The sequence below is a fragment of the Pinus tabuliformis genome, chromosome 5_2 (assembly GCF_031772625.1).
Source record: "Pinus tabuliformis cultivar Carrire ecotype Pingquan chromosome 5_2, CPIR1, whole genome shotgun sequence".
Lineage (NCBI taxonomy): Eukaryota > Viridiplantae > Streptophyta > Pinopsida > Pinales > Pinaceae > Pinus > Pinus tabuliformis.
This window is the reverse complement of record NC_142306.1, coordinates 561,309,966-561,322,737: the sequence shown is the minus strand read 5'-3', so window position 1 is coordinate 561,322,737 and position 12,772 is coordinate 561,309,966. Positions and strand designations below refer to the sequence as shown.

The following is a 12,772-nucleotide window of genomic DNA, read 5'->3' as shown; positions in this document are numbered from 1 at the left end:
AAAAAAACTGGAGATACCTCTGCAACAAATGCACCTCCATACCAAAGTAACTATTAAAATCAGTGTTGCACTTATCCCCGATATATTCAAATGATTGCAATAATGTCACCAAAACGGAAACCAACCTCGGAAATATATATCGTGATAATCTTCTTTTATGGATTTAACCCATATCCAAGTAATATATTCGGGATATAGTTATATGACCCCCTTAAAAGTAATAGTCAGATTGAGGTATGACAGGTATGTTACCGATGTACATTATAAACGAGACATCTAACATTTTCATTTTGTGAATGTTATTAGGTAAATAAACTTTAGATGTCTTACCTTAGGAGCTAATAAACATACACTTCTGCATTATTCATATTAGGATAGAATACCCTGCATTAGGACAAGGAGGTCGCGAGGCCACCCTCCTTGACCTCGGTACCAGTAAGATCCGCCTAGCGGGTAAAAATAGCAAAACTATACCCGTTTATAAATGTGAAGTTGCAAAGAAAATTGTGTGTTAAAATTCGGTTACCCACCTCAATTTTTTTATATATATATATATATATATAAATTTTATTTTTTCAGGGACCATTACCATGGTAAGGACGTATGAGCGACGACGACGTGACCAGGCAACATCATCACCATTAATGCCGCCACCGTCGCCATCACCATCCCCATCACCTTCGTCACCACCAAGACAACCGTCAACATCAAACGCTCCAACGCCAGAGTTGACTGTGATAATGAACTCTTTGGAAGCCTTATTGGAGACATTAAAGGAATCAGCTAAGGCTAAAACCAAAGAGGAATTTCAGCATGTAGCCACCAATTCAGTGGAACCAAATAAGTTGGAGCCCAGAAGATCAAGAGAAGACATCTCTAGAGAGCTTCAGAAAATTAGACTCCCAGAATTTTCAGGAGGTCGAGCAGGTGAACACGCTGAAGCATGGTTGGAAGGAATGAACCGATGCTTTAGGTTAAGAGAATATTCGCCTTCGGCAAAAACAAAAATTTCCATGTTTCAATTAAAGGAGAGTGCCTTAATTTGGTGGGGAAATCTGGAGAAGCAGCTGCACCTTACATCGGATAATGTCCCTTGGGAACTATTTGAGGGAAGGTTCCGCGCAAAGTATTTACCTCCATACTTTCAACAACAGCAAGCGAGAGCCTTTCATACATTAATTCAGGGAAATAAAACGGTGGAAGAGTACGAAATAAGGTTTATGGAGCTGGTAAAATACATTCACTACTTAGATTTTGATGAACGTCAAGCTGAACGCTTCATATTTGGGTTAAATCCTCGCATTAGAGCCCTGGTAAGCATGTGGAAATCGTCATCAGTAGCCGAGGCGGTTGAGTGTGGTCGTTATGCAGAAGAGCACCTTGGAATCAGAAATGAGATAGGGCTAGCAGAACCTTTACAATCAGGATTTCCTGGAAAGACTCCTCGAAACTTTATCAACGGAGGTAGCTCAAGGCCACCTTACGATAACAGGTCTACCTCTAGAAATATTGTAACAAGAGCTCCCATGGCAGTAAACACTATAGCCTCGGAACCATCGAACGCTAGGTCATGGTTATCTCAAGGGACTGCCAGCAGAGGTAGAAATTCGAGAGAAATCAGCATGAGAGGGCGAAGCTCGTTCTCTAGAAATTCACGTCCTGAGTCAAGAGGAACAATGCCGCTAAATTGTTGGGGATGTGGGGGATCGCATTTTCAACGGGATTGCCCTGAAGCTTCGTCGAATATGTCGCAATGGACTGGAGAGGGACCAATACCAAACAATCAAGATAATCATAGAATTCATGCAGTAATCAACAACGACCAAGCAGCGCATCAACCTACTATAGCGGGATCTTCAGGTATGGATCAAGGGAATCGTAACGGTCGAACCGTTACGTATACTGGAACATAGAGTTCGACAGCTGAGGAACCGCCTGGTGGACCAAGTTAGGGTCCATTGGGACAAGTATAGTCCTGGATCAGCAACTTGGGAAAATACGGAGGACATATGCCAGAGATACCCTAATTTATGTCCATTTTGAAGAACCTTACACTATGTTTAGTATATATTTACTTCACTACAATCAGAGACTCAAAAACGTTTTGAATGATTATGGATAAACATGAAATTTTGTGGCATAATATATGTTTAATTCCTGCTGGAACATGGATACCAAAATAATAGATGTTTAATTCCTGCTGGTACATGGATACCAAAACAATATATATGGTTCATTTTACTAAATTATAGTTGTCAAAGTAAAGTTAAGACAGTTGAATGATTTTTCTTCTGATAGAAATTAAGATATTATAGATCTGATTTATTTATACATGTCAATATGATCAACGGGATAGAAATCAGGAAGTGAATACATTCTAGATGAAAGTCAAAAGACATGCATGGAATGTGGAAAAATAGGATGTACTGTAGTATCATAAATGAATTAATAAGGGAATAATATGTGAGTTATCTTGAATATGTTGATGCACGTTTTACGGATGCACGGATAAGTGTATGATTGCAGGTAATAGACAGTTACCGGGATGACCACGTGATGACAGAACCTCAGACCAATTAAAGCTCAAAGTGATTCTATGATAGGGTAGTAGCCCTAATTTTACTGGGAGGGGTGGAGGTGTTACCCACCGTTTATCCTCCGAACCCTGGAGTCATGGGAGGACTGTGCGAGTCACGCTCCCCTAGACGTGTGATGATGACTGCCGGATGCCTACTGGGAATCAGGTCGGTATAGCCGACGCTGTCACCTTCGTGTTATGAATGGTTAGGTCAGTAAAATTGACGCCATGGCATACTCTAGTAGAGGACGGATAGGATGGGAGCAGAAGAGATTAGGGAGGATAGGATGAGTTTGAATAGCTTGGGGACCTGGATAGAAAAGGTCATGTCCATTAAAACCTTGAACCTAAAGCTCTAACTTCGGGACGAAGTTTTCAGAAGGGGGGATGTATGTAACGACCCATCTAAATTGATCCATTAATAAAATTTTAAACTTTAAACTTTATAATATATATATATATTAAATTTTATAAAATATATAATTAGACTTTATAATATAAATTTATAAAATATATCATTTAACTTTATAACATATATAATGAAATGTTATAAAATATATCATTTAACTTTATAACATATATAATGAAATGTTATAAAATATATCATTTAACTTTATAACATATATAATGAACTGTTATAAAACATATCATTGAACTTTATAACATATATAAAGGAAATGTTATAAAAAACATAAATGAACTTTATAAACGTAAAATCTAAACTGTGCTAAAGAATATATATATATACCAAAGTTCATTAAAGGGGCGCGTCCAACCTGCTAAAATTTATAACAGAGCACACCTTGCCGGGAAATATCTGAGAGTTAATTGCATGCAGAGGCGTGTCAAGAGGGAGAAGAGCGGTGGCCATAAGCAGGAGGGTGGCCACCGCCAAGCCTCCCATTATAAATCACTAATCTGAACCGATCAAGGGGGGAGGAAAAAATGGAGCAGTGAAACCAGAGGAGGTGGAGCAGAATTTAGCAGTGACAGAGATTTACTATTGGATGAGCTTTAATCCGACTGAGGTTCTGGGCACGGGGGACAGTGGGCTTCTGTGAGAAGCTTGCTGGATTGAGCAGCCAGCCTCTGCTCAATCAGGTTGGGTGGAATTGGTCTCCCTGGGTAATTGGAGCAGTAATTGGGGCAAACAGCAGCAGAACAAAACAGCAACAGTATCGACAGCTTCACATGATCAGCTAGCAGTTGAGGTAAGTACAAATCAAATTTTTATGCTTCCTACTTTCAAGTTTTTGGGTATTACAATTGGATCTTTCCTCTCTCTTGAGAATTTCACACTTTTTCTAGAGGATGAATTGGAGCTTTATGGACGAGTTTTGATGTGTGGATATTGGTCTATCTTATCTTAGAGCTTCTCTTTTGTCAATTGTGGATGGTTGGATATATTCTGCTACATGCAAGTACATGTTTTTGATGTTATTCTTGTTTTACTTTGTCATATACATTGGACTGGTATTTTTGCTATTTTTAAGGCTAATTGCTGCATGCATTTATTGCTTTAAATTGTGGAATTTTGTCTCTATTATAGCATCTCTCAATGTATGGGCCATGTAATGTGAACAAAATCTCCTAGGGGTAATTCTATCAACGAATTTACCTTGATAATTCATCTCCTTTTCACATCGAAGTATAAAAGCTGCAAGATTGCTTGTCTTTGACCTAAAAGGCTAGTGAAGTCGTCTCAAGGCTTCCTTGACTGGGAATCAAAGATCCTCACTCATATTCATCATAGACTCCATTCTCCCAAGACTAAGGCACTGAGCTACCAAGGGATGGCCACCTAAAATCATATATTTTCACCTTTTCCCAGGTCTAGCCAAGTTGGGTCACCTACGGCATTATTTTCTGGCAAACTACCCATCCAAAAAGTTTGATCTCTTAGGGTCTCTTGCGCTGGTGTTTCTTCAAGACCTCCTCAAAATTTGAGGCCATTCCGACGGTGGAGTTGTGAGAAAAGCCAAGTGCTAGCTTCGAGATCAAACTTTGCCCTAGCATCCCCAAAGGCTAGTACCTTATTGAATCAATTTAAACCTTTAAGTGGGCATTCTTTCTTTGATCCATTTCCATACCTTGTCCAGGTTAGGGACATCATTGGTTTCCATACTCTTCTCCCCTACCCTAGACTGGGTTCACTTGGTCTCGTTCCTTTGAAAAGACAATTCTTCAAGAACCATCTAGGATACCAATTTCAATAAGGATTTTAAGGATTGGGAAATTCCTTTACAAGTCATACCTCATAAACCTAACCCTCAAATCCTCCCTTCCTTTCCCTTGAAGACATCGCACCTTGCTTAGAAAGCAAGCAAGCTCTATCCTTTTAACTCTTCCAGGAAAAAGGGATTATTTGGTTCACTCCACATCATTGACTTATCCTTCATCCGTGACTCCATAATATACCGGGTCTCCTCCCATCGTTGAAAATCCGTAAATAGAAGGGAACCTTAGCTAAGGTGACAGTGGGCTAAGCCTCTATTTGTTGCCCTTGATCTAGCATTTTCCCTTTAGGTCCCCTGCTAGTTTGAGCGGTAACAAGGCCCCAGTTAAGTTTCCTAGCCCATGATGAAAATCACCTGCCAATCACACACAATGTTCAATGCTATATATTCACCATTAGGTACAATAATCATTAGTGCATCTAAGTGGACCAAGCTTGTTAATCAAGGGCAAATTAACACTTCATACAGGGCTTCCCTTCCAAATTTGGGGTTTTGATCACGTAATAGTGTTACCTCACTAAGTAGGACTGGCTAATGAATGGCCCTATTAGGTGTTCATAGACCCCAAAGAAAAAGACAGGTCCTAGGTACATCCTTCAATCAATAGGTGGCATATGAATAATAATGGAACAGAGGGGAAAAGGGGTCTCAAGACCAAATGCCATGGTCAAAGGGGTAGCAATGATGAGGAAATCCACATTCTGGGCATGCAGATGTTAGGAGGGAGCAATCATGGATGCATGAATTACCTCGACCTTTGTTTTTCCACCTCTCTTATTGCCTTTTACCTTTTCTTGATTTTTTCTTTGTATTACTACTTGAAGCTCTAGGAAATGAGAGCATGTTGTGAATGATGTGTACAAGTGGTTACCTCCTTAGTGGTGGGGCAGTTCATTGCCCAGCAAGGGTTGGGACATGCAAGGGTTTTGTTTATGATATGATGAGGCCACATTGGCCCTAGGAATTGGGTAATGCCATAATGATAAGGGGTAGAGCTCGTGCTTGGCTTTTTCCCATGTGCTAATATTAATGTCCCAACTATCTTTTGCATTTTGTAATTTTCTTTTTCTTTTATTTCTTGCTTGTGGCCATGATATGCTTTTTACTTTTTTTTAGTTGCATCAACCTCTCGGGGCAAAGTTTCCAGGCCCCACCCAGATATGTGGACAAGGGGAGGAATGTGCTAGAACCCAATGGACCCATGGTCATGTGGATCTTGAGATGGGATGTGGAGTATAGGGCTCGTAATGTACAGAGGGGAGTGATAAGTATGGAATGGGGAAAATGTGACCACGCTATCTAAATTAGGGTTTCCCAAGTAGTGTCCTTCCTAAAGCCATGGGTCATTAGGGGAGGTCCCACTGGACTAGGATTGAAGATTAACCCCCCATTTAAGGTGAGGGAACAAAACCCCCTCCTTTTTCCAAGTCACCAAATAATCCATGCCAAATGCCCAAATGAAAAACAACCATAAGCAACTAATTGCACAATGAATAACATACCTTTTGGATCAGATTGCCCACCTTCTAACATGTGCTCTTGACAAATGGGTGAGGAAACATATGGCTGATGCAGGGGATGGAGATAAAATGGCACATCACATCGGTTACAAGGTGGCTGTTAGGGGCTGTTAGCTTCCGGTTGGAAGAAGATGATTAGGAGAAAAACTCTCCCAGGGGTGCCCACTTTTGGTGGGTTACAAGCTCCAAAACCAAAAAGCTAGCGTTCGATCAACAAATACATATGCTATTACAGTGAAATGTATAACCTACTCATTCAAACAGAAAAATGTATTTCAATTTATTGTGCCCTATCCCGTTGAACTGCATTACATAGGATACATTCTCATGTTAGGACAGTGTGTTCTATGTTGATTGTAAAGAGTTTAATCCTTACAAATTACATTAGTTCTAGATTTGGCTATTGGGGATTCTAATCCTAATATCATTTTGAATTCTCTTCAGCTAGTTCTATGTTTCAAACTTATTCTGATTATGGCTATTCTTATATGGCATTCAATCACAAAATCCAGAGTGATGAGAAAAACAACATCATGAAGAAGCACACAAGTTGTATAGTTCGAAAGAATGAGTAGAATGAACAAAACTGACATAAAGACTAGTCAAACGTTTCTTCAATTGCATTTAGATACCAAAACATAGTTTGATTTTCGGCCAGAAGACAACAATGTTCAGGCACATAATAATTTTGTGACAAGATTGACAAGGGTTTATGCAAATTTAAGGATCTTAGCTGGAACAAATATTCAATCAAAGAGACTAGATAGGCAAACTATAGTGAGGAAAACTTGTCACAAGATATTTTTATTTATCATCATTATTGAGGACAAATTAAATACATTTTATCACCGTACAGTTGAAATGAATGATTTTACAGTCAATTTAAATCTATGTACAAATCCTGCCAAAACTGATGAAGCTTTTATTCTCCCCAGTTCTGACTTGAAGGTGAAATTTACCGTTTTGTACACTAGAAGATTGAAGAACATTATGGGAGAGAACCTTGCCAAGTTGGACCAGATAAAATTATAAAAAAAGACCATGAGAACTGTCATTGTATTTCAAGAACAACTTTCCCACGAACAATTTTGCTGTCTTTAACACGATGAGCCTCTACAGCTTCTCCCATTGAGAATGTTTTCTCTACAGGTATCTTCATTTTCCCATCTCTAGTCAGTCTTGCAATCTCCTCCAGTCCCTCAAAGTCACTTCTCATGTAGGTCCACCAATATTCTACAGTCGGAAACATTTTAGCATAAAGGCCATACAACAAATTAACTAAATACAAGCCTTCTAAGAACACCAACTTTACAGGAACAAATTTTCACCATAGGGCAAACTAATAACTATTTTACTGATCAGAAAGGAGAAAATTGCACCAAATCACAGAACTGTATAGAGAGGATACAGTAAAATTATTGATGATGATGACTACTGTCCAATCAGACCTATGATCTGAAATTAATTACTTTTATTTATCAAGTCATTTCTATGATCTAATTACTTGGAAATGAAATTTTCAAGTTCCCTTTGATTTTTACGAGTGTTCCAACAAGCATCCTCCAACTTTTTCCAATTTTGAGCTGGCAATGTTCAGGGCTCAAACACAACCGTGTGCTTATTAGGCACCCATGTTCTCACCATGACTTGGGAGGCCCACAATGGCCACTTGTGAAAAAATTAAAACATACTAATACTAGACAATCAGATTAAGATTTTTTATGAGTTTTGACTGGTAAAGATTCATAAACAAAAAAATGCAATAAATGGATCAAATATCACCCTTTTGGAATAAAACTGATCTGATCTCGAAAGAGCTCCAAACAAGTTAGTAATAAAAATATATTATGTCTGACAAATGAATGGTCAATCTCCATTTTCTTCGTCACAATTTAAAGGGAAAGAACATTTTCAAGTCTTAATCAATTGTCTTGTCACCCATATTGAACTAACGGTAAATATTCACTTATGGTTATTCATTATTATGGCTAGGCACCCTCATTATAATATTACCAGATTATGGTTTAATAGCCGACCTAGTCAATTCTATTTTATATTACTCTAGGTAATTAAAGCTGACCTATGCATTTATGTGGGTGCATGACCCTCTCATAGAGGAGGAGACCCCACCTCATAAGTTGCACATAAATACACCATGAGTCATTAGCAACATATATTCATTCATTAGTCATTGATTTTTTAAGTCCATGGGCATCCACATTTTGTGTTCGCTTTTCAAACTTGGTGTTACACTTATGTTTGCCATATCTCTCCATTGCACATCTGTACTATAGGTGTACTGCACTTGTTCGAGGATATATTCAGCACTGCTCTCTCTCTCTCTCTCTCTCTCTCTCTCTCTCTCTGCATCTCAACACACCAAACATATTTCATCATTTATCATGTACTTGTCTTCTCAAATTATCTCTCATTGGTTTGGGAGCTTTCTTTGGCACCAACTATACATGTCTTGAGGATAATAACTGAACAATATACTAAGATTCTATCTCTATGCTTAAGTTCCTTCTCCAACTCACAAAACTACCATTCAAGTCCACTTCCCCCTTTATCTTCCTTTTGTCAACAAAGAAAGTAAAGAATGAATCATGCTTAATAGAGATTGACAAAATCTATGAGGGTAAAAGGTTTCTCACTTCATTAAACTTTATGCTTTCATTCTACGGTGAAAACTGAAAAATACTAGGAAAGCACGGAAAATCATATCCTTCAAACTTTGCCCCTATGATTTGAACTTTTCATTGGCCCAAACTATGGTCCAAGGGTTTCTTCCTCCATCAGTTGGTATGCACCTATGTGCATTAGGAAATACATGCAAGGATTCTCCTAGCTAGGATTCTTTTCAAGTGGCATACAATTTAAAATTCCAAACAAAATGTTATAGGCGAATCTTGCAATTTATTTGAAGTTGCAACATGCATAATCAATGAAGACAAGATGAACCCTTTGCCTTATGGGTGTGATTATATCAACATCAAATTCATCAAATTCCATGTTAACTCTACTATTAATCTATGATGGGTTAGTCTCTTGGGAAGTTTTTGTTAATTTTTCATGGACCCTAGATCTGGTCTATGACTGATCACGAATATAAACACAAGAATATTGGCCCAAATATCACTTCACATTAGTCCATCAATAAGAAAACATTAGGGCCCCATACCAGGGATCACAACCCTTCATAAACCTTGATACAAACTAGTATACATAGTATATAGTAAAATACACACTCTGCCCTTTGACTAATCTAGGGCTTGAGATTTGATCCTTTAGATCTTCAATCTGCCCATTAAAATCAAATGCACACCTGAGCTAGTCCTTTAGCTCACGGTCCTTGGATTGTTTGCAGCCCTTTGCAACCAATCCTTCTACGTTCACGCTACAGTGCCTCGATCTGCTAGATCTTCTTCTTCGAATCATAGATCTAGCTTTCTTCTTGCAAATTTGACCCTCCGACACTCGGATTTGACTTTCTTCTTGCAGATCTCACCTTCCAGTACTCAGATCTAAGGCCTGTAAACCCTTGGCTTGCCTTAGCTAGGCCTCAGCCCTTCTCTTGCTAGCTCAACTGACTTTGCAAGTGAACTTGGCCCTAACTTGGTCTACCAAACATGGCTTGACTTTCCTTGTTGTGGCTAGATCCTCCTACTCGACCTCCTCCTTGCTACTACAACTCCTCTAAGGCAGATCTGAAGCTAGGTCCTTTAGCCTCCTTCACTCCACAAGTGAAAATCCTTCTCCACTTGTGTATCTAGGTCTCTCCTTTGGCCTCTTATTTACACTTTTATGTGAGTGATCTTGGGGCTTTTCCTTGTCCATCAAGAAACCCCTATTTTACCACTCAACAACAAATTAGATGAAAACAATTAATTAACTTGGGTCCAAATCCCAACCACTTGGGTAACTTTCCCAACCAACTCCCTTGTGGTGGGTTTTCTCCTCTCAGAAATACATTCTGAGCTACCCAAATTCCAACAACCTAAACATCTATTTTTCTCTTCCAACTTTTTCCTACACGCCCCAAATTTTGGGTAGGGGAGTGCTTAAACATTGTTGAAAATTATGGTAGCCATGGCCGGTATTTTCATCATGTCAAAATTGGAAATTCAAATTATATATTTACCTCCTTAATTATGACAGGTCAGCTCCACTAGAAGACAAGTCGGTTGGGCCCCTTTGAGGCACCCATTCAACCCCTATGATGACTATATATATATATATATATATATATGGGGAATAGCTCCTCATTTGGCAATTTGTTTTTGAACAATATATTTGTGTTTCAGTGAGCTATTGAAGGAAGAAAGGGAACAGAATTAAGGAAAAGAATGAAGGCTTGTTTCTTGACATTATTCTAGTCAGTTGTAATGGATAATTTGATGGACATTGAATTCTCTCTCATAAGAAAAGATTTTTCTGGGTTTTACCCTTGTGGGTTTTGCTCTAGTTGTGTGCCTAATTTCTGTGTCTTGTGTCCCATAATTTCTTGATATCTCTACTGTGATTTTTCTATTGTTCTTTCATGCTTATGAATAATTTTCTTATAATTGTATGAAGAAGTAATTAGATAATGCTAATAATGTTTTTAAATGATGTGAAAAACATGAAAATTATTCTAAGTTATGCCCTAGATAAAAATTCAACATGTTATCAGAGCCAGGGGGCATAAAGGACAACTTGAAGAGAAGGACAGGTCGAATTTATTGCAAGCTTTGGGCATCCTGTAAGGTAGACAGAATTTGGAGTCCGATCCAGTAAATGACTGTTGAGGTGAAAAACCAAAATTCTTTGAGGTACGTTTCATTTCATGCAAGCATTCCTATGAGCCTCTTATATTATACTTTTAAAGTTATAACAACTCCTTTGCAGAAGTTTTGAGGCTTGACCAAAGTCTCTTGCACTGATCCAAGCTATAAGGTATTGATTTGAGGTCTAGTTCGGGCTTGAATCATTCATCCTAGTTTTATTGCATTGATCCATTAATCCGAGGTATGATCTGAAGTTGTTTGGCGATGATCCGAGGCCGAGACCCTTGGTAATATTAAGACCTAATTACGAACTTAATTCCCTCATGCGAAGGCTTAATTAAATCTTTGTGATAGAAGTTTAAGCTTGGGCATATGTTTTGTACGATTTGTAGCATTGGACGAAGTGTTATGGGCATTTATCTTTGTGACTTGTCTTATCTACTGTTCTGGCTTGCGTGGTATTCCCTGTGGTCTGATTTCTATTGCAACTCACTTCTGATATCTCTTTGTATGACTTGCACATCTATGGTATAGCTCGCATTACCACGGTGGCTCACATTAAGACTCGCACCTAATGGCTCGCATTACAGATGATCTCTATAGCTCACAATCTACATAATTGTGGCTTGCATTGACTCACTCTAATACCTCTATGGCATGTATTACAGTGATCTTGATGGATATAACCTCCCTTGTCTACACTTCTATGATGATGCAAGAAATATTACCATCTCTGTGATTCTATGCGAAGGGTATACAACTGTATGATATGAAGTATGATTCCAGTGATAATAATGATCTTTGTGATGTGAGATTTCTATTGATATGAGGACTTATCTTTGAGATGCTAAACCCTTGATGATACTAAGACTTAATCTTTGTGTTGATCTTTGTGACCTCGAATGGCTCTTTTGAGTTTCATTCTCTTTATCTCGTACTAACTGTGGTTCGTTGATCTTTGTAATATTACGTTGAGATCCACATTCTTTACTATATAACTTCAATGGCTCATCTATTTTTGTAATCTGCATTTCAGTGGCGTGTTTTATCGTTGTGGCCTTTTCTATGGTCATCCATGGCTTGCACCTATAGTGGCTCTCTCTTGCATATCTCTATGGTTCTATTTTTGTGACCCACACAATGTATTATTGTGTCTCTTGTGGTGACTAATACTGTAGGGTTTTGTTGTAATGAATTTTTCCTGTAATTGATACATGATGTTGTAATGTAATGATAACCTTATCCTTTGCCCTGTAAGATATCCCTAGGAAGTGTTAAAGAGATGATGTATCTCTATAAATTCTATGCCTTATGTATAAGTGTTCAAATCAAAAGGGGTTGACATTATGACCTAGTATTGATCCATGAAGTCCGAATTCTTTATAATTGTAGCATATAGCAAGTTTAATTCTCATACCATATTGACTATTATGACCATTCAAGGTTTGACTCTTAATATAGGTAATCTCATACAATTAATATGCCCTAGTCCTGAGTGGTCTAATGCCTTGTTACTAAAGGGGAATTCTTGTTTGTAAACCATATCATATCAATTGCACTGACAAAGGAGGCCTAGGGCTCTTGGTTTTTTAGCTGCTCTAAAAGAAGAAACCTGGTATGTCAATGATAATTAGCATCATAGGGTACTACAATGAAAGTGTAATGTGTTCA

The 12,772-nt window shown here is 38.3% G+C and overlaps 1 protein-coding gene across 1 annotated transcript in view; it reads right to left on the bottom strand.

Annotated features, from left to right (window-relative positions):
• Positions 1-7,113: 7,113 nt before the first annotated feature.
• Positions 7,114-12,772, bottom strand: part of LOC149160203 (GroES-like zinc-binding alcohol dehydrogenase family protein) — a 240,623-nt gene continuing 234,964 nt past the window's right edge. Inside the window, exon 6 of the mRNA XM_089434537.1 lies at positions 7,114-7,568. Coding sequence (XP_089290663.1) covers positions 7,387-7,568 — 182 coding nt within the window. The 3' untranslated portion in view covers positions 7,114-7,386. The remainder of the gene's footprint in view (positions 7,569-12,772) is intronic.